The sequence below is a fragment of the Anser anser genome, assembly GCF_964211835.1.
Source record: "Anser anser genome assembly, chromosome: 2".
Classification (NCBI taxonomy): Eukaryota; Metazoa; Chordata; class Aves; order Anseriformes; family Anatidae; genus Anser; species Anser anser.
Genome location: NC_139721.1, coordinates 115387266 through 115408857, shown reverse-complemented (window position 1 = coordinate 115408857; position 21592 = coordinate 115387266). Strand labels below are relative to the sequence as shown.

Below are 21592 nucleotides of genomic sequence, written 5' to 3'. Positions count from 1 at the left end.
GAGAGAAGAAATGTTTAGCTATGTCTGACTATATACATAGTATCAGAACAGGAAAAACTGAAGAATATGCTTCACTAATGATTTACAGTTATCTCATCGTTCGCTCTTTATTTCTTAACTTTCTCATGGAAGGAAGGGGATAAAAATTGTATAATTAAGACTCCTTTAACTGTTTGGCCTGTCCCATGAACTGGATGTGTCTGGTCATTTTGATTGAGGTTTTTCCCTTTCACGGCATTTAGATCCTTTCACTGCCATCGGTCTTGTTTTTAAAACCTCTGTGACAGAACAAGCGTTATGCTGGGCAGCATTACGGGAATCAGCTCTCTTGATGAGTATGGGAAACACCTTCATAAAGGTCTAGGCAGAATAGTCCAAGAGTCAGTGCATTGCTTTCTGAGTCGTAAGATTGCCCAGTAACATTTAATCTTCATTTGATGAGTTGGTCTTTGAGTTGACTGCGGTGAAGCTTTGAACAGGAGTAATTGTTGATGTGTCTGCTCAGTTTTTGTTGGTAAAACCTGAGCTGTGAAAGGGCAGCCTTTGAGCTCTCCTTGGTCAGTGCACTGTTGAGTCAGCTAATTTTGAATCTGGGCTGTGTTGTGACTCTTGCTTTTGAAGGTGGGACAGGAGGAGGCTATGTGACTTGTTTAGGACCTGTGGTGGTGGCCAGTCGTTACTGTTTCAGTTTACTAATGTAACAGATTAAAAACCCTCTTCATCTAGCTCAAGTTTAAATAAATAATTAATAATAATAATAATAATAATAATAATAATAATAAAAGTCTTGTGATCACTTTTAGATTCTTCACTTCTGGCACTCCAGAGTTCTTACTTAGAAAATATGAAATACCTGTTTTAATTTATAAAAATGGTGGCTAGAATTGCATTTGTACAATGGTCTGGAATCTTTAAACACTAACAGCTGACAGTGCATGGCTTTAATACGGCCTTGTAACTTCATTTTAAGATTTTTAAAAGGTATAGCGTCCAGATCCTGGTTCAGCCCTGTACCTGTTTATTAGTCGTAAGGCCTGCAGTCCAGATACTTCTTGAGAGGAAATGGATGAAGGAGGAGAATATCAAGACAGGAATTCAATGGATTGTAATCAAAAATCCTGTGAGAAAAGTTTTTACAGAAGAGCTATGCTGAGCTGTTACCAGCAAATATTGTGTACTAAGGTGATGACAAGCTGTGGGGCCCTAACACAGAGTCAACAATAACACAAGGCCTTCTGTTCTCTCTAGGCATTTTTCCTTTTCTCCTTAGTTTTGCTTTGTGGGTATATTTACTGAGGTGCCACGCTTGATCTATGTTTGTGCTAATAGAAAGAACAGGTGTATGATGTTCTTGTTGAAATTTCCTTTAACCTGATTCTTCATTCATCACAAGAAAGTTTGTTGCGGTGCATGCCCAGCCTAGAGGAAGTACTTTGAAATGGCTGCCAACCTGAAAGTTTGGGCATAGGCTCTTGAAAAGAAATAACAGCAGAGTTTTTCTGCAAATCTCAGATGAAGTAATAATGTAGGCTAACATTGAAACAACTAAGCTCTTTGAACGCTACATGAGAGAAACTGCAGTAAATAAGCACCCTTTTCACCATAGCTTAAATGGTAAGATAAAATCTCTGCTTCTAGAAGAATCAGTAACTGCACCTTAATATTAAATGATTCATGTGCAAACTGTGTCATTGAAATCCCAGTAAGCCAAGCTGTAACATTAAAAAGGAAATAATCCATTGGTATTGCCTACTGAACTTAGGTTAGTCATTTTTCACCTTGTTATTATGTAGTATCTGACCGTGCGTGCATTGCTCACAACATTATATTTTTTCAGACTCTTTCAAGGAGCTCGCCTGCGGCGTGGCTCCACAGCAGCAAGCGGTGTGCGTGCTGTGGCCGCTCTTCATTCCTCTGAGCGGTGTCATGGCTGCTGGGTGGGCTCCCTGCGTGCCCTCAGCAGCTATGGTCTGCTCGCAGCGTGTTGTTTAAATCTGGACACCTAGCAAGTCCTCCTGCCTCAGAAGCACATTTCTGAAGCTCCTCTGGCAATACTGTCATGAAATGTTGAGCTGTTCAGATGATCGTGCTCTTTGAGGCCCGTCTCCAATGTGCCAGGCACCAGCAGGCCTGAAGCCTCTGCCCCAGTTCAGCCGGGGCTGCCAGAAACTAATCTTTAGTGGAGGAGAATCTAATGTGTTTACCTTTAAACATGTAAAAACTTCCTAGCCTGAGTCAGAAGCAGAGCTGAGGGCACATTTTAGGTATATTTTTTCTGAGTTTATTTGAAAGGAAGTATATGCACTATGGCACCATTTTCAGAATATCCTCATGCACCTGGCTCAATGCAGGTAGCGCTGCCAGTAACCAGTGCCAGGACGTAACTATCAGCGGCTCTAGGACTGAAGCTGTGGTTTTTAGCACATACTTCATCCTTGGAGTGCAGAAATTGCCTTTCAGAAACAAAACCAATGTGAGCTGAGGAGCCTGAGTCAGCCATGGTCTCTGACTCCTCGTGTTTTCCAAGTGGTATCTGTGAATAATGAGTGCTGCTGGTCAGTGTTTCTGTGCCTGTTCTCTATGTCGAGGTGCACCACATTTAGGATGCGAAGAACTTGCCATCCTGGCTTCAGTGTGTGGAGAGAGCTCTGAGCACAGGGGAGGGAGATGCAAGCAATTTGTGAGACAGCTTCTCATGACTGATGGAGAATACAGTAGGCTTTACCATAGTTAAAGGCTTTGGATAGGGAATTGTAATGAAGAAAAGCGGCAAGTTCGTCCCCTGCTGCCACCTTGCTGTTAAGAAGATTTGCCATTAAATTGCTGGAGATTCATGCTCCCTGGACAGTGTTCCCTTATCCTGATGTAATTTCTGGGGAAATATATTTCAGTAGTAAGGAAATCCCAGTGCACTGGGGCCTTCCCTGTCAGACAGTATAATTATACAGGTCAGTATTATCTGTCCTAAAAGTGAAATTTCACTATAGTGTCTCATACCCCCTCTGTTTCATGGTGGTTAGAAATGGATGGGAAGAGGAGCAGTGAGAGCTGAGCTTTTCTCTTCAGCAGCGGTTGCACTCTCTTTTAGTTCTTTAGCTTGACCCTGATTGATAGGTCTCAAAAATTAAGAGAAAGTATGCCTCAAGGAGGGAGTTATGGCTCTGGCTAGCCAGTGCAGGGAACTGGTGCTGGTGACACCTATGACTGCTGGCTCCTGTGATGTTTTTGTATCTGCATCCCCAGTTTGGGGAAGGTTGGTCATTGCAGCAGCTCCTAGTAGTAGTATTCTTGCTCCCCTTCCCCTCCATGGCTTTTTCATGCTCCTGGAAACATACTTTTCTCTGAGCAGCATGCTACATGGTTGTTTGTCTTTCAGGGCACAGTCCAGGAAGGCACATACTTTCCTCTCCAAGCATCTTCATCTTGACAGTCTGTGCTTTAGGCAGTGCAGAGCTCAGAGTTTGAAAGAAGCTTGCAGTCACATTGTATTAAATAGGTGATGCAAAATAAACGTGAAGTACATCCTCTCAGCTGTAATCACATTGAGAAACATAGGAATATGTATAACCATACATTTGCAAGCTTTAAGAGAGTATGAAGATGGTGCTAGGTACTTTAAGGCAGAGGAAATACTTCATCTGTGTAGCATTTTTCCATTTGTGTGTTTGGCTTTTAAAAAATAAAAAAGTAAAAAACAAAACAAGAACTTTGCTACCAGGGCTACCAGATATCTATTTGTGTTTTATATATTTAATGCGATCATGAAAATAACATGATAGAACATTTATCTGTTCTTTGTTTTCAGTTTAGGATCTGTAGCATTAGTTTCAAAGCTGTTACCAAAACTGATTTTTCCAACGGAGGTTTTCTAGAATTCTGCACTCCCAATGCTTTAGCATTTATTTTTTAGTGTTCTGTCTGTCTTTATTGCCTAAAGGCCATCTCCAGAAACTGAGAGATGCAAAGGATGTTGGATTTGTATGTTGTATGCATGCATTTAGACGCTGCACTTTTATCATCCTCAAGCAAAAATAGTACTGGTTTGCAAAAAGAGGTCAGTAAATTGGCACTGTAGGTTTTTTTATTACAGAGCATTGTCCTTCATTTGCTCTTGTTTTATCTTTATAGTAGTATTACCAGGCTCTCATATTCATCAGAAAGCCAATCAGGCTAGAAACCTACTATGCACAATCTGTTAGACGTGTGGGTGTGTTGATTTTTTTTCTTTTTTTTTTTTCCTCCATCTTTCACTGATCAGAACTCAAAGTAATGCATCTTTTTCACTTGGTAGATTTTTTGGACATCTAAGGAAATCAAAATCACTATACTAGCAATTGACCAAATGTTAACTTGTAATGACTAATTGCAAACTTAAAACAGCTTTGACATTTTTAAATGCCACTGCTAAATTGCTTCTCTCCTTTTTCTTTCTACCTTCTCTTCACCTGCAAGCCTCGGTTTCTGAGGATTGAGGAGAAATATCTCTTGGCAAGTTTGCCCTCTTTCTAAAAGAAGTATGTTCCTTTCTGTTGGTAGCTCTGGACTTCTGCTGTGTTGCACAATGATTATAGGAGGCAGCTGGCTGGAGGAGGTGTTTTATTATACGCAACCTATTGAAGTTTGTTTCCACTTGGACTTTGAGGAGGATGAATAATGTATCACTTCTGCTTTAAAACCCTTTCGCATTGTCAGAGTAATATATGAAGACTTCTGTGTTAACAGAAGTTTGATGGAAACTGAGATACAATAGCCATTGATGACTAGGTTGCTACTTATTGCTGGGAATAAATCTGTTGTGATAGTTTCTCTGGTTTGTTGGCACTTATTATTCAGCTTACAGATACCAAAAAGAAATATTTGACTTTACCTCGTATCAAGGCTTGTTGTCAAGGTCACCTTTCCTTTGCAGCTCAGAAGTGTTGATTATCAATAAAAAATCCTACCTGTATGCAAAGAGTTCTAGTATTATATTTATTGAAAATGCTGTTTAATTTTGGACTGTAGTGGTAACCTGCTGTTAAGTTTAAATGGCAAAATCTGAAGGAATAGCCGAGTGAGCAACCACACGTACAAACCTTTACCTCTTTACGTCTTTACCTTTACCCTTTTCCCTGGCCATGACTATTCTGTCTGAGGGAGCCCCGTCCTTTTATCAGCTGGAATATACAGTCACTTGAATTAGAATGGAGTGGGGTTGCCATAGTCATAATCAGCTGTGATTATCAGTGCCAGGGACAGAGTTAATATACGCCTCCTAATGACAATCTCAAACATTATTTTATAGCAGTAAGGGAATGTTGTAACCAAGGGAACTATTAAATGTACTGTTGTTTTGGAAAATAAACTGTTGGTGTCAGGGATTCTGATAGACATTATTGCATGACCTATGAACTTACGTATTAAAAAATTATTTTTGTAGCTATCATGAATCATTTTTATTGAGAATAGTCTTCTGGAGGTCATACTATCTGCCTTTCTAAGGAGTTTTTGCAGAAAGCTTCTTTTTACCACCTTTGTTTTATAGAGCTGATGTTCTCTACAAGTTACTGATGTTCTATTGCAAGTTTCTACATTCTGTGGATCCTGATTAGTCAAAAGCAGACCATATAGCTTGTAGCTTACAAATGCATTGTATTTTTTGCTTGTAATTTTTGTCAAATTACTACTTTGAAGCACAAACTTTTTACTGTTACCATTTTCAGACGTAATTACTTGGATAAATGTAATTCTTTTGAATCGTTCTGAATGGCATTCTTTGGAATTCACTGGCAGTGTTGATGTCACTAAAATGTTTTCGGGATTTGATCCTCAGAAGTGGAGTTTGAAAAACAGGAAAATAAACAGAATACTTCTTGCTGTAGTTTGGGCAACTTTCTGATGTTCAAGTATGGAAAAAAACATAACATATTTCAACAAATTGTGTATTGTATTTGATATATTATTGATGTGCCTTTAGTTGTGATCGATTGTATATTTATGTACTTAGTATCTTGTACATTTATAATCAGGCAGCATCATTTCCTTAGGGTGACAAACTTTTTTGTACTATTGCTGTACTCTGTGCATATTTTTTTTAAATCTAATTAGGCCTTATTCGTCTTTCCTTCAACCTCCCTTAATGCATGCTGGAGCAATATTAGCCAGTCAGTCAGACTGAGCTTTAACTGACATTGTCAAGGGTAAATCCCCTGAAGAACAATTTGCATTACAGCAGTCTGCTAGCCAGTAGTCAATATGATCAACTCAACTCTATTAACAATCCCTTTTTTCAGAATTACAGGGCTTGACGATTAAGCGCAGCTGAAAATAAAAAGAATATGTCACAATGGAGTAGAAAGAGCTGTTTTTTCCTCTGATTATTGGTGGACTTTTAGAAAACTTGCAGACTTCAAATAAGCCTGTGTAGCTTCTTAATGGATCACCTATGGTGATAGACTAAACTTCCGCATACTTCCTTCAGCCTAACAAAACTCCCAGTTCCACCTTAGTGATTAATCATCTTACCCAGTTTAGTAAACATTTTTTATGAGGGATACAATGGCCATGATGATGTGGTGTAGGTATTATAAGAATGGTGTATTATTTTGCATGCATTTTTTATTGACGTTGCTGTCTCATTCCATAATGCTTAGTTCCATTACTATGACATCATATTTATGGTGAACATTGTTACTGACACTGTTGGAGTTGCTTATTCATGGAACAATTCTACTGCATGCAATACAGTGACTAGGTGACATAACAGAATCCTAGTTGTGTGTCTAAGAACATTTTCATGTCTTCCTTGATTTTTTTTTTCCCATAAACTCATGACATTTCTTTTTAGAAAAGAAAGTTTTGTTTTAGTGGTTTGTTCTGCCACTGACAAAAGCAAATACTCACTGCAAAAAAGAAGCATTAGTATTCCCAGCTTGAAGCTTTGATACTTTTTTTTTTTTCTGGTAGATTTTGTTATACTTGCCCCATAGTTGAAATAAGTAGTTTTAAGACGAAAACATAAGCAAATCTATGTTCTTTAAAGGATATATTTTTCTCCCAGTGGTATTGCCAATATTATTAATGTTTCGTCTTGTCTTTTCACAGTTCTATGTGCTGAAAGAGTGGGCCAGATGACTAAAACATACAATGACATAGATGCTGTTACACGTCTTCTTGAAGAGGCAAGTATTACATCTCTTTAGTTTAGGACCCATACACAGTATGAAAATGTAGTACAGAAATTATATGGTTCAAGTAGTGACTATTCATAGACCCTTCTCAAATGAGGAGGAATAAGTGCCCTGAGTGTATGTAAACTTCATCTCATTGGAAATGTAAATAATCTTTATAAATAAAGGTCATTTGTTTACATTAGTCCTATGGATTCATTAATTGTGCTTATTTTTCAGCTGGGACCATTTAACTTATTCTTGGCCAAATATTTGCCAAAATGAATGAGGAGAGGAAAAAAAAAATCTTTAAATGAAACTTTTTTTTTTACAGTACATGTAAAGCTAATAGTATTATTTATGGATTAATCTTATAAGAAAAATCACAGGTACTCTTGTATTCATAATTATCTCAGCATCTTTCCAGAAGAATGCAGGTACAAAATTTAAAAACACCCACCACCACCAACAAAACTAATGCTCTCCAAGCTTTTTTTCTTTAGCTTTATATATATATATTTTTTTTTTGTGGTGTTTTTGTTTTTAATACTGTTATTAAGTACATTGTTATGACTGTAATCCTTGGCTCTCAGGAAATGGTAAAAAAACAATGGTCAAGCTACAGGACAGAATGTTCAGTAAATATCATGATAAATTGTTTGTTTGAAATTAGCTGCTTGTCAGCAGTAAGCTTGAGTGATAATTTTCCAAATGAGGTTTATGAATAATTATTTAGGTGAAAACTGTTACAATTATATTTGTTTATCTTTGAACATAATTTATTCTTTCATACCTATTTGCTTGCTTATTGCAATGTCAAAAATAGGATCTGGGTGGCCAAGGTCCATTGTGCTCTATTACTCCAATTCTGCAAGGGGACAAGCATGGGAATGCTCACATCTCTCACCTATATTTGATAATATAATCTAAGTACAAAGTCCTGCATTTCATGCTTTGAGATAATCTCTTTTAAACAACTTCTTAGGAAACTTCAGTTAAAACTAATGCTTTATCTAAAAGCCATGTTCAGGAATAAATTACTTATTTGTAGTAACAGGCTGTTACCTGTTTGTGTCTTGCTTCCTTTGTCTTGTGTGGCTGGGATTTACTTGCATTTGTTTCCATGGCTCCTTCTAGTAATGATGCAGCACTTTGCCAAACTGTTTCCTCCTGGGTTCCTATAGCCAAATGTCTATAGATCCAGAAATCAGGAATAATGCTAGAAGGATTTGCCAAGCCAATGTTTTAAAACATCTGGTTTACTTTCCCTACCTGGATGATAGCAAAGGGAAAATGGAGAAATGTGCAGTAGGCGAACCTTTAATAAAACAAATATTTTCAGTGAGGTTTTTTATTTTTTAATTGGCCATCATTTCCAATTCAATCACTTTTCCTAGGCAGTTGTGTGCACTTAACGTCTCCTTTCTCTGTTCTCTAAATGTTGGTTATCACAAGAGATTAAACCTGTTTGCAGAAGTGAAGGTGTAACTCCTTCTGCTACCATAACACAGACAAATGAAAAACAAACCCAAAACCTAAATGTCTGCCTGTTCTTGTTGGCAAGCTTCAAATGAATGTATTACAAAGTTGGCAGGGTGGGAGGTGCAGTATTTTGGCCATGCAGACAGGAAAGGGAAGATATCAAAACAGCTTGCATGCAGATCCTTTGAAAATCTGTGCCTATTGCCCTGAAAAGGGAGCGAAGGGAGTGATATCAGGCTTTTCTGGATATGTGCTAAGAACGGGAACAGATTCCTCTGTGAACTTGCTTTCTCATCCCTTCCTAAGAATGGTTTAAATGTGTCTAACTTCCTAGAATTATAGAATCATTAAGTTATCATAATCATTAATCATAGAATCAGTAAGACTTCAGTGTTTTTATTACTCATGTTGCTGTAATACATCAATTCCATATCACTGAGGAGGAGGCCTGACCCCAAACTGAGATTTAGAGTTGAATTGCTAAAAAATTTTGTAGGAAGTCTAGAAAGGTTAATTAAAGAGCCTGGAAACACATTTGTGTTCCTCAGCTTTGAGGTCAGAAACCTTGCTACTAGATAGTTCTGCCTCTGTAGAGTCAAAGCTGCACTGATGTGTTTTTTTTCCCCTCACTTTATATTTATGAAGTGAGCTGAATTGCTGAACAATAAGTTGGCCAAATATGTAAACTAAACATTTTTGGATAGCTTTGTGGGACTTACTGTTCTAAAAGATTGTGTGTGAGATTTTATGGCTAGATAATGCCAGTGGCTTTTAATGCAAATGCAATACGGACATTCAAAAATCATTTGGAAAACGCTATTTGTCAAGACAGCAGTGATCAATAACCCATCACTTTATTATTACAAAACTTCATTTTTTCACTATGAAAGCCTCTTCATTCAAATTCATAGAATCATAGAATATCCCAAGTTGGAAGGGGCCCACAAGGATCATCAAGTCCCACTCCTGCATGCACACAAGACCACCCCAAAATCAAACACTATGTCTGAAAGTGTTGTTCAAACACTTCTTGAACTCTGTCAGGCTCGGTGCCGTGACCACGGCCCTGGGGAGCCTGTCCCAGTGCCCAAACACCCTCTGGGTGCAGAACCTTTCCCTAACCCCCAGCCTGACCCTCCCCTGTCCCAGCTCCATGCCGTTCCCTCGGGTCCTGTCGCTGTCCCCAGAGAGCAGAGCTCAGCGCCTGCCCCTCCGCTCCCCTCGTGAGGGAGCTGCAGGCCGCCATGAGGCCTCCCCTCAGCCTGCTCTGCTCTGGGCTGAGCAAACCAAGGGGCCTCAGCCAGTCCTTATAGCTCCAGGCCCTTCAGCATCTTTGTAGCCTTCCTTTGGACTCTAATAGTTTTCTTATATTGTGGCACCCCAAACTGCACCCAGTACTCAAGGTGAAGCCACACCAGAGCAGAGTATAGTAGGAACACGTTTATCGACTTACTTCCAGTCCAGGTTAGGAGTAGTTGTAGGTTTTTTAGGCTTTGCCATGCGTGTCACAAGGTAGGTTTCAGTCATAAATCAAATTGTTGTCAGCTGGGTAAATAAGCCCCAAATAGTATTTTCAGTAAATATGTGAAAGGAAGAAAACTGCTCTTCAAATGGTGTTGAACTAAAGATAAGTGGGGAGACGACCACAGTGCCATTTTTGCACTATTTTAGAATAATTCTAGTAATTGAATAAGGAAATCATCAGTGAAAATGCTTAATGAATGTTGCAGAGTTTTACGCTGTTTATCATCTTGCCACAGGCAGATTACAACCTAGTGTATAGATAAGTGTCATCAGTGGGACTGGCCTCTAATTATTATTGGTACATGTAGTGCCTAGCTGAGCTATTTCCAATTCTGTGCACATAGAAAGAGGTAAAAGAGGGGAAAACATGGAATGAGAATTCTACTTCATGTAGATTTGAGCATCTGCAAAAAAAGAAAGGGATAGGATCTGGTTTTATATTAAAGCACTAACGGATCTGCTTACATGAAGAGGATAGGAGGCTGAATACTCACTGTAAGGGGACTGGCTCCTGCACAGCCGGCTGCATTCTATTTCAAGGTGGAGCAAGTGGAAACTGCAGAATGCTTTGAGTTCTTTGGCATTTTTACCGTGTTTCTAAAGTCCTTAAAATGAAACCTGTGAAGTTCTGTGATAGCATTCAGGAAATGCTATACCAAGGTGATGCAATAGTTTCCCCTGGTAGTCTCTCAAAGCCATAATGAAGAACTAGTTCTGGTTTGGCTTGCATTTTTTGACGTTAGACCTTGCAGCTATGCTATGGTTCAGTACCTCTGTATGGGCCAGTCTTTTCTGAATGTCAGTGTTACATAAGCAGAAAGAGAAAAAGAAAATTAGCAAAACCTAAACAAACAAACAAACCCTTGCAGAAGGAAAAAAGGCTCTCTATTGTTTTAAGTACTTGTTCCTTCCTTTCTATGACAAATTTACCCTTCCCTCTGCCATTTGCTTTCTTTTCTTAATGCTTTACAGAAAGAACGGGACTTAGAATTAGCTGCTCGGATTGGCCAGTCACTTTTAAAGAAGAATAAATCACTGACAGAAAGAAACGAGTTCCTTGAGGAGCAAGTAGAACACATCAGGGAAGAGGTAAGATTTTCATGCCTGACTGAGGTATCTGCGGTGTGATGGGGAGAATTTTCCTTCTTTCTTTACCTTTTCCATACTTAATTTTCCTGGGCATCCCATCCATAGCAGGTCAATCCATGTTGTAGCAGTTTGGACAGCCATTTTTACACCATGTACACTTGCAGATGTATGACCAAAAAAAGTCATTTGACCTGTTGGCTCAAATCAAGGCCATTTGGAGGGCGGGGGTGGAATACTGACTTATGCTATGCCTCAGATTTCATTTTCCTCTAAAATCAGCTGTTCTTTTGGTTCTGAGTCACTCTACCCACTGTTTTCTTCTACTGATTTTGTCCTTGTTCCCATCCTATGTATAATTCCCCTCACTAATCACTTTTTCCCTTCTACAGCTCTTTCTTTTTCTTGTTTCTCCCCTGAATCTTTCTCAGTCCTCTCACATCCTCTCTGATGGATGTTTAATTGCTTTTTCCCTAATGCTTTTCTATTTATACCCAAGTTGAATTTTGGCTTTTAGATCATGCTATTTGAATGCTAGGAGTGCTTCCCTTTGCTTCTCAAATTGAATATGACTACTTTTTATATTTATAGAGATTCCAGTAGTGCACACTCACTGAAATCATGTGCTTTCCGCCTTTTCCAAGCAGGGTCAGTTTCATAGACTGATGTTAAGACTCCATTTTTCAGATGGATCAGGATACATTTTAGTGATTGCTAATTTTTATTTAACTTGCTCTGTATGTATGAACTTGTCAATGTTAGGGAGTGCTGGGTTATGCTGTGAAGCAAAGGGTGGGACAAACTTTGTCAAGATTGCTGAGATCTCTCAGTTTCTTGTCATTTGGCTGTCTGTCTTTTCAGGAAACTGTGGCAGAATCTATTGAAGCATGGACTGTTAGCCTGCTGCAGTACAGACATTTCTCTCAGTTTTTGACTGCAGTGACAATGCTTTAGACTGTTGATGAACACATTTAAAATATAATGTGACGGTGCATGTCTTTTTGAATTAGTGTGTTCTATAAAACATAACTGAAAACTTCTAATTATTTGGAGTAATGCCTTGTTTTACACATACTGTTGCATTTCTAATTGAATGTCTATACAGTTGATATTTCTTACTGTATTCCTCTGAATGGGGAGTGGGTTGCTGTGGGTATTGGCAGATTCTTACTGGATGGATCTTCAATGCAACCATACAAGATGCTTTAAAAGAGCTCTCCATCTTTCACTCAGTGTCGCTATTTAAACTCTGCTGTCTTAATGACTGGCTGAGGTAGAGTCAAATGTTTCTTGTGTTCAGGGGCAGTGATCTTGGTTTGTGAACCTTGCCCATATGTATGTTTCAACAAGAGGGAGAGGAATCCCAGAGGTGTAGGGCAAGCAGGAGAACAATGAAACACAGTGGAATAAAAACTTTAAAAATGTCTGCTACTAAAAATGCTCGGGGATGTAGGGGGTTGAATTATATCCAAGATGGGGTCTGATAAATAAAGCACAGATGGAGAGATCCTAGATGCACTATAAATGGCGGTGAAGCACCCACAGAGAATTAATCCCTTTTGGCCTACTCTTTTTGGCAAGGAAAACTAATTCTGTTCTATCCAGAAGAGTGCTATTGCTTGCTGCCCATCATGTGGCAGACGTTTATTTGTGCATTGGTTGATTCGACATTTACTGGGCATGCATATAATGACTGGTCAGGCATTCATACCATGCATCCAGAATGGAGGATTTGGTTGAGGAGGGCGTGGGGATGCAGGTAGTGTCTGCCTTTGCCAGGCCCGGTTGTGTTTGGAGAGGCTCAGGAGCAGCATTAGGAAAAGGAACACCAGAAATAAACTTCTTACCAGATGGCTTGGTACACTGGGCCATGTGTTTTATCAACGCCCATCTTTCATGCTGTCATTTTGACTCCTTCAGAAATTGATGCTTTTGAGGCAGAGCGCATCAGGCTTGGAGCTCATGATGCTTGCATATTGAAATTCTTTCTTTAGTTGATTTCAGATCACCTGTTAATGCTGAATTTTGAATATACAAACAAAATGGTAACTAAGACAATTGTCTCTATAGGCAAGGGAAAAAAGAGAATTGAACGGGAGCTTATAAAATTCTGTAAAAACTGCCTAAAATGGTTTGTCTGAAGGATGTGGGGTTTCTGTAATATGCAAACAAAATGATTTTGATGTGTAGTATAAAGTTAAGTTTTTAATGGTATGTGTGTCATGCTATGAATAACTTAGAGCAGGCTGCCTACAACCATGTCCAGGCGGCGTTTGAATATCCCCAAGGAGGGAGCCCCTACAGCCTCTCTGGGCAACCTGTGCCAGTGCTCAGTCACCCACACAGTGCAGAAGTGCTTCCTGAACCTCCTGTGCTTCAGCTTGTACCCATGGCCTCTTCTCTTCTTGCTGTAAAAGGTTTCTCTCTCTGTCTGTTCACCCTCCTTTGCAGAACTGGAATGCTTTGAAATGGCAGTAAAAATAGTATGCTCAGTTGTTTTGGTTCATGGAGGAAAAGGATAGAAAAAGCTAGAGATGATCTAGTGCCCACCCACTGACAGTATCTGTTTCCTTGCTACTTGAAGAGGCTGAGCCATAATGTGCTGGAAGGAAGTAGATTGATATTTTGGCACGGTTTTTAGCTTTCCCTGAAATGGAGGAAAATGAACCTCGCAGAATGAATGCATTGATTTTGTTCCATGGCTGATATGTGGTTTGTTGTTTTTTTCCTTGCATTTTTAGAAATGTGCATTTCCTTTTTGAAACCATGTCTCAGGAGGACTTTGGTGCCTTAGCACATATAGTTTTGCAGAGTAGTTGTAGTAAAGTAAATGACCTTGTTTGTTTAAAAATTTGCGTAGTTTAAGTGTTTTATTGCATTGAGCCTTCTTTTCGTTTGGTGATAATGCAGCTTAAATCTATTTTATTGGCACTCTTCAGGTTTTGCCAGTAATAACTGCAGGTATAATTATGCCTACAATACAAAAAGTAGAAGTCTAATAAAAAGGAATGTGTTCTGCAATCTGTGCATTGGAAAGTGAGTACTGAAGACCAAGTCTTACAGTGCAAGTGGGAGGAAACATTTGTCTGATCATTTATGCTATTTATACTTAAGAAAGGAAAGAAGAAAGAACCTCTTACCACTGAGGTCTTGAATTGCAGCTGTGAAGTGGCCTAAGTGTTACTGTGTAATTGGGCCTTTAACCCTTCTGTTGAAGAATCAAAATACAAATTCAGCAAGGTTAAGTTTGTGTAGCTCACAGTTGCAGGGAATCCTAACCACCCAATTATGTTTTGTTCATTCTTGTTACGTGTATGGGATTCCCGTATACCTCTTTGCCAGGCTCATGTTCTGGAGTCATCAGAGGCCCAAACTACACCCAGAAACTGACTGCAGCCACCATAATTACAGCAACGTCAGAATGGCAGCCTGCCTCTATGTGTTGCTCTGCAGCTCAACAGACAATTGAGTCTCAAATGTAACCTTCCTGCGCAAGCACTATAATAATTTTATCTACAGTCTCCTGAAGAGGAAGAAATGTTAGTCTGCAAGGTCTGCATTCAAGCCAGATGGTGACAGTCATTACGTAAAATGCAAAATAAAGTGATGTTTGCCTTGATGGTGTCATGTTAATTTCTTGCGATATCATTGCAGTACATCTCTTTCTCCGAATGTGAATCTAGACTAATGCAGTAGAGAGTCAGGATTATTCATCTTAAACATTTTTCTTTTTTACCATCTTTAGTAGCAGTTAAGAATTGCATTATTGTATTTTTAAAAAAGAAAATGTCTATTTTAAAGGTATGCTTTTTCTTTCTTTCTAATACATAGAGAAATGGTTTCTGGTCTCTTCCAGATTTGACCACCTAATTTAGTTTGAAGGTGATTCTTGGAGGTTGAATAACCAATTAATAGTGGGTTTACTTGACAACGTGTCTAGAAAAGCAAGTTACCAATCTGCAAGCTATTTCTTTGTGCAGGTTTCTCAGTTACGGCATGAGCTTTCCATGAAAGATGAGCTGCTCCAGTTCTATACCAGCGCTGCTGAAGAAAGTGAGCCAGAGTCCATCTGTACCACTCCGTAAGTTATTGATCTGCAATGCTGAACCTTCATCTGGTACTAAGCAGGGGTGGTTTGGACAATTTTCATAGTTTTGAAAGGTAGTAAAATGATACCTGTAAAGGCTGGAACTATAACACTATTAACTTGGTACATGGCACAAGCTGGAAGGATTTGCACTGAACCAGCTGGCTATACTGGTGCCAACAAGAGTTGGGGAGGGAGGAAAGAAGATAGGAAGGCTGCTGACGCAGCACTGTAACTTGCACAGGAGCTGGCTCTCCATGGCAATGACACTGGCACTGATCCTGCTTATGGTACCCCACATCTCTGCACACTGCTAGAACGTGCTACGTGTGTGACCTTTGTGCTTGAAGAACTTGAGGACACTGAAAAATGTTATGCTGTTTTCAGTAGCAGAGGGAAGGAAATAAAGCACGGTTTATAGCGTGTGTTCCAGGCAATTAGCTGGCTGAACAGCATTGCAGGCTCTGAGGGGCTGTCTGCCCTTGCTTGCAAAGTTGTTACTGCGTTCTGGTGAGACATGTGCAGCATTAATCAGGGAGCTATTGGATTGCTATAGTAAGGTTGTTTCTTTTCTCATAGTCTTGGCCAATTAACTTTTCCAAAGGAGATGTTGGGAATTAAAAATTACTGAAATTATATTGCTGCCCAAACATACTGCCATGAACAAAGTCATACTTCATGTGGCTCTGGTTGTCTTTGAGACCTCTGTTCAGTCTATTTTCTTGTGAGATTGGCCATCAAGCAAGTAAAAATGAGTTAAAACCTGTTTTTTTTTTTAATTTATTTATTTATATATTTTTTTACAAGGCTCAAGAGGAATGAATCTTCCTCCTCCGTCCAGAACTACTTTCACTTGGATTCTCTTCAAAAGAAACTCAAGGACCTCGAAGAAGAGAATGTTGTACTTAGATCTGAGGTGAAGTTGCTCCCTTTGTGTTTTGCTTAACACAGTTATTCATTTAAATGCCAGAACACAGGTACTCAGAAGTGTGTATTAAAAGCTGCGAGAGAGTCTAATTAAGAGTACGTAATTCCTCTTGTGACAAAGATCTCTTTGTAGTTATTTAATCACAGTCCTTTATCCTTCTAAATGAAGGAAAGACTAAAACATGGGAGCTATATGAAGCTACAGTCATAGCAGTTTCCTTGCCAGCAGAATATGGTAAGGTGTACAGCCTTGAGGAGAGCAGGAGCCACAGGCAGGTTTTCGAGTACAGCACCATGGCCTGAAACCTGCCTTAAAGGGCTGACCCAGTAGCCATGGGTGACTTTAGCTGCAGATCTGAAGTTTGCAGGCAAATAGGGTCTCTCTGGTAAAAAATCAGTGTTTCCCAAAATATAAATTGATAGGCTAAATCTGCATTAGGTATCTTCAATTTTGTTTCAAGTCTGTTCATATTTTAAGATTGTGTCTTTCTTGCCCTTTATATGTGTCAATATTCTGTTTGTTTCACAGATGACACTTTTAAAAATTTTATATACTGTTCCAGGTCTAGCAGAAAAACATTCCCTAACTTAATATCTTATAAACAATTTTATAGTAATTTTCAATACAATTTCTAAGCTTTGAGAGCATATTACCATTTTGCAAACAAGTAGCAGGGTATAGGAGAAAAATTACTTTTGGGAAAAGAGCCAAAGTTTGAAAACATAGTATCATGACCATTTTCTACTGTAAATGCAGGGCCCATTGAAAATAGGTAGTGTTGTCTACAGTACCAGTGAGGCACAGTATGGAGCCAAATCTAAAACCTCCGAGCTATGCATCTCTGCGGATGGCTTTTGTGAGTGTCTGTGCATATCCCCAGCACTTGGCACATGACTTGCCCACCGAGGTGGTGCCAGACAGAACCAGCTGGGTGTAGCCAGGCTCCTCTTGGTGCTCCTAGAGTTAGAGGAGGAAAGACAAAGAAGGAGGTAGCACTGAGGTTTTATGTGGAATATACAGTTACAGTGCCAGGAATTTTCAAATACTATCCGAATGGTTTTGTTCAGGTATACAAGTATTTAAATCAAGCATTTAGTTAGACACCTGGCTTTATTCAGGTGACCAGATCAAGCTTTACATATGTGGCTTTTGTATGTTTAGGACTTTTTTTTTTTTTTTTAATGTAAAATATGTTGGTGACATCTAGTGGGGATGAGGGGATACTGGTACAAGTTTCTCTATGCAGCAGCATCTCTGCAGAATATTCACCTGGCTCCTTTTTCTGGACCATGAGGGAGAGCAGGCAAAAATCATTGTTTCTCACTGTCTTTCTGGAGGAGTGATTAGAAAAGCGTGTCTCTCTGAAGCAGATGGAAATGTAGCAACATTCTGGCAAAGAACAAACATGCTAATGTAGCATATTTGATGTGGATTTCTTGAATAGGCCTGTCAGCTGAAGACTGAAACAATTACTTATGAAGAGAAAGAACAACAGCTTGTCAATGACTGCGTAAAAGAGCTAAGTATGTCCTTTTTCTTTTTTTCCTTCTCATTTGAGATTGTTCAATAAAAAAGAAAAAAAAAAAAGTCAGATCAGTCTTTTTTTTTTTTTTCTTCAGTACTTATCCCAACCATTTGTATAAGGAAAATAAGAGAATTTCCAGCTGACTTGGTATATGCAGCAGAAATTTCTGGCTGTAGGCTAAATCTTTCTCAAATGCAAAGTAATTTTGCACAGAAAATGTTAATGTTAAGGGAAAGTACAGTCTCCTTTGTGACATGAGCATTTTGTGTCTTTCTGGCTTAGTGTTGTACTGTTTGGTGTTTGTTTTTTTTTTTTTTTTTCAATAAAATGGTGCTGTATGTTGAGGAAGGATTCTGCTGAATCAAGTGATGTTCTGAAAGAGCATGTTTCTGCTTGCTTTTTTGCTTTTGCATGTTGTAATGTTGATTGTAATCACTTTTCTTAAAGGGGATGCAAACATCCAGATTGCCAATATCTCCGAGGAGTTAGCAAAGAAAACTGAAGATGCTGCCCGGCAGCAGGAAGAAATCACCCATCTCCTCTCTCAGATTGTCGATCTACAGAAAAAGGCAAAAGCTGTAAGGAATCCACTTGCAAGATTATTGCTATAATTAGCTACCATTGTAGCTGGAAGACAAGTTACAATTTTCTGTATGCTAGAGCCTAAAGGAAACTTTCCACCCTCCTTATCTGGGTGTCAGTTTGATATTTAGTATATAACATACTTGACTGGAAAGTATATATTTATTAAAAATGCCTATGTTATACACCAAATACAGTAATTAAATTTATTTTAAACCTTAGATGTAAAATTCTGCGCTGAATTATTAATGACTTCAGTAACACAAGAATATCAGTACAAGTGTTTCAGTGGGCAGATACTCATTAGTGTCAGGGTCTGGGAGGTTCATTTAGCAGGGTATATAGGCTGATGCTGAGTGCATATTAATATTTTAATATTAATATTTTTCTATTAATATTTTTAAATGTCGTTCAAATGTTTTTAAACTAAGAAGTGCTGCAAAAGGTCTTGACAAAAGTTAGAAATTTCCTGCTTACCTGTGGTGTAGGTTACATAATGGCAGGACAAAACATCACAGTATTTCTAACATTTTTGTCACATTTTAGTGTGCGGTTGAAAATGAAGAACTCGTTCAGCATTTGGGAGCAGCTAAAGATGCCCAGAGACAGCTCACAGCAGAGGTGAGTACTCTACTTAATATTAGAATAACTTAGAAGTAGGGCAATGACTATTTGCTCTACCATGGCAGTTTTCATCTAATCTGGATCAAGAGTATTAAATAATTTTGTGTATGTGTTTCACAGAATCACAGAACTGTGACCCCATGCCAAGCAGGGTCACCCTGAGCATGTTGCACAGGATTGCATCTAGGCGGGTTTTGAATATCTCCAGAGAAGGAGACTCCACAGCCTCCCTGGGCAACCTGTACCAGTGCTCTGTCACCCTCACCGTAAAGAAGTGTTTCCTCATATTCAGCTGGAACTTCCTGTGTTTCAGTTTGTACCTGTTGCCTCTTGTCCTGTTGCTGGGCACCACTGAAAAGAGTTTGGCCCCATGCTCTTGACACCCTCCTTTCAGTTACTGATACACATTGATAAGAAACCCTGTCAGTTCCCTCTTCTCCAAGCTAAACAGGCCCAGCTCTCAGCCTCTCCTTGTATGAGAGATGCTCCAGTCCCCTAATCATCTTCGTAGCCCTCCTCTGGACTTGCTCCAGGAGCTCCGTGTCCCTCTGGTACTGAGGAGCCAGAACTGGACACAAAGGAATGAAGGAATTGGAATGAAGGAATATATATATATATATATATATATATATATATTTTGTTCCCATTAGAGTGCAAAACCATTTCCTTCTTGTTCTCTCCTGTTTCAACTGGCACATATTTTCAAAAACTGAGACTTATGGGCTGTATAGGAAACCTTTTCAAGGATGACTTATCTGGGCTGGTATTTTAGGCCTATTCTGAATAGTGAGGTAACATGAAAAAGCTCACTCATACTGTATTCAGTAAGTAAACCAAAGACAGTCCACTGTTGCTGGCTTTCTTCTGGGTGCTACATTCACGTGTATAAAATGGACAAAACAGAATGAAAAAAGCCTGATCCCCTTAGGACGTGTCTCGTACTTGGACTACTTGGTGTCAGAGGTGGGAATGCCCATGGAAGCCTTTCCTACTGGTGGTCCTTTTCTAACTATGGTGCTCCACAAAGACTGAGCTCATGAATCTCCATCGGGTTCTCTGTTTCTAAGCTAAGTAGCTTATTTTTATGAAACTCATATTTCAGTATGCGGTATTTCAGACTTCTGCCCCTTTTCCAAGCTTTGTTGAAATGGCTGGTGAACTCAAAAACTGTGAGGCTACAGAGACATTTGCAGACACAGTGGTTACAAAAGATGGGTTTCCTGAGAAAGTCAAGCAAAAAATAAGGCAAGGTCTTAGGCTGTTGGAGGTTATATGATTATATATAAGTCTTGGTTTTAAAATTCTTAAGTCCTTTTGGAACGCTGTGAAATGTCTTGTTCTTTTCTCATGCTGTTTGCCACTGTGGCCATCATGGCAATAATCAGGCAAATTAGAACCATTGTACCCGATCAGACTAAAGACACTTTTAGCTCTGTATCTTCTTGACAGTGGCTTCAAGGAGATACAGAGGACAGGAAGTGGAACAAGCAATTCCTTCTCTTTCTTTGTTAATCATCAGCATAAACCTTTACGTATTCCCTTCCTGTTACTGTTCCATGTTTTTCATGATTTTCAATAATACTAAATTTACTCTTTGGGGTTATTTTCATTTAGAGTGGGATATTCTTCCCTACACCATTACCATTTATTAGCATTAAAAGAATTTGCAGGCTTTTTGTGACTCTAGTGCAGCCCATAATGTCGTGGATTGTTTTCTGTATGTTATAGTTGCGTGAGCTGGAAGACAAGTATGCAGAGTGCATGGAAATGCTTCATGAGGCTCAAGAAGAGCTGAAAAACCTTAGGAACAAGACTATGCCAAATGCCATCTCACGTCGGTACCACTCTCTCGGTCTCTTCCCTATGGTAAGAAGATAAGAACACACCAGAAAACAGCCAAAGGAAGGAAACATGAGTGTTTGCATCTGAATTACAGCCTTAAGGATGGGTTAAGCTAGGCCAGACAGGAGCATGTGTGAAATATGTATGCATAGTTTTACAGGATACTTGAGTGATTGACTCTGCATGCCTGGTTCTCAAACAGTGGTGCTGTGTAATTAGTTGTTTTCACTCAATATTATCTACAATCTGAAGCTGCCTGTGCTTATGCTATGAATCACGGGTAGCATTAATAGATTGTTACACAGTTCTGTACAACTTTGTTATGCATCTCCTGTATGGTGGTGCATGGTTTTCAATAGGAGCTTCCTGATTTTCATCAATATCCTTGGAGATGTAACTTCCTGATAACATAACTTATTGCTTTCAGATGCGCTTTCAGGACTCTGCTGGGAGTCTTCTAGTCACTCATATACATTCTAGTTCTTCAGTACTTGAATATTACATATACATTCTTGTTTTAGAGACACTGAAAATTCAGTGGTTTATTAAATTAATTTCATGGTCCCTTCTGAGGTGAAATATAGGCCAACTTAAAGTACAGACATTTAATAATGTAAGTTGTATTTGCACAAACACAATTGAAAAGCTCAGTTGAAAGCTGAGAAAAGTATGTTTGTGCTCAGATAGGTTTGTGTGTTTTGTATAAAATGGTTTTCAAATGCTGATTCAGGGAACCTAGCATTTAGATTGTGTGCTTAACTACA

General features: G+C 39.1%; 1 protein-coding gene across 18 annotated transcripts in view; it reads left to right on the top strand.

The window, feature by feature from the left end:
• Nucleotides 1-21592, top strand: part of TRAK1 (trafficking kinesin protein 1) — a 136799-nt gene that overhangs the window by 90242 nt on the left and 24965 nt on the right. For all 18 annotated transcript variants that reach the window (XM_083825668.1, XM_083825663.1, XM_083825677.1 and 15 more), the window contains 8 exons: nucleotides 7084-7160; nucleotides 11127-11243; nucleotides 15221-15321; nucleotides 16135-16243; nucleotides 17700-17778; nucleotides 18228-18358; nucleotides 18909-18983; nucleotides 20715-20852. In XM_083825668.1, the coding sequence (XP_083681794.1) occupies nucleotides 7110-7160; nucleotides 11127-11243; nucleotides 15221-15321; nucleotides 16135-16243; nucleotides 17700-17778; nucleotides 18228-18358; nucleotides 18909-18983; nucleotides 20715-20852 (801 nt within the window). In that variant the 5' untranslated portion in view covers nucleotides 7084-7109. The remainder of the gene's footprint in view (nucleotides 1-7083; nucleotides 7161-11126; nucleotides 11244-15220; nucleotides 15322-16134; nucleotides 16244-17699; nucleotides 17779-18227; nucleotides 18359-18908; nucleotides 18984-20714; nucleotides 20853-21592) is intronic.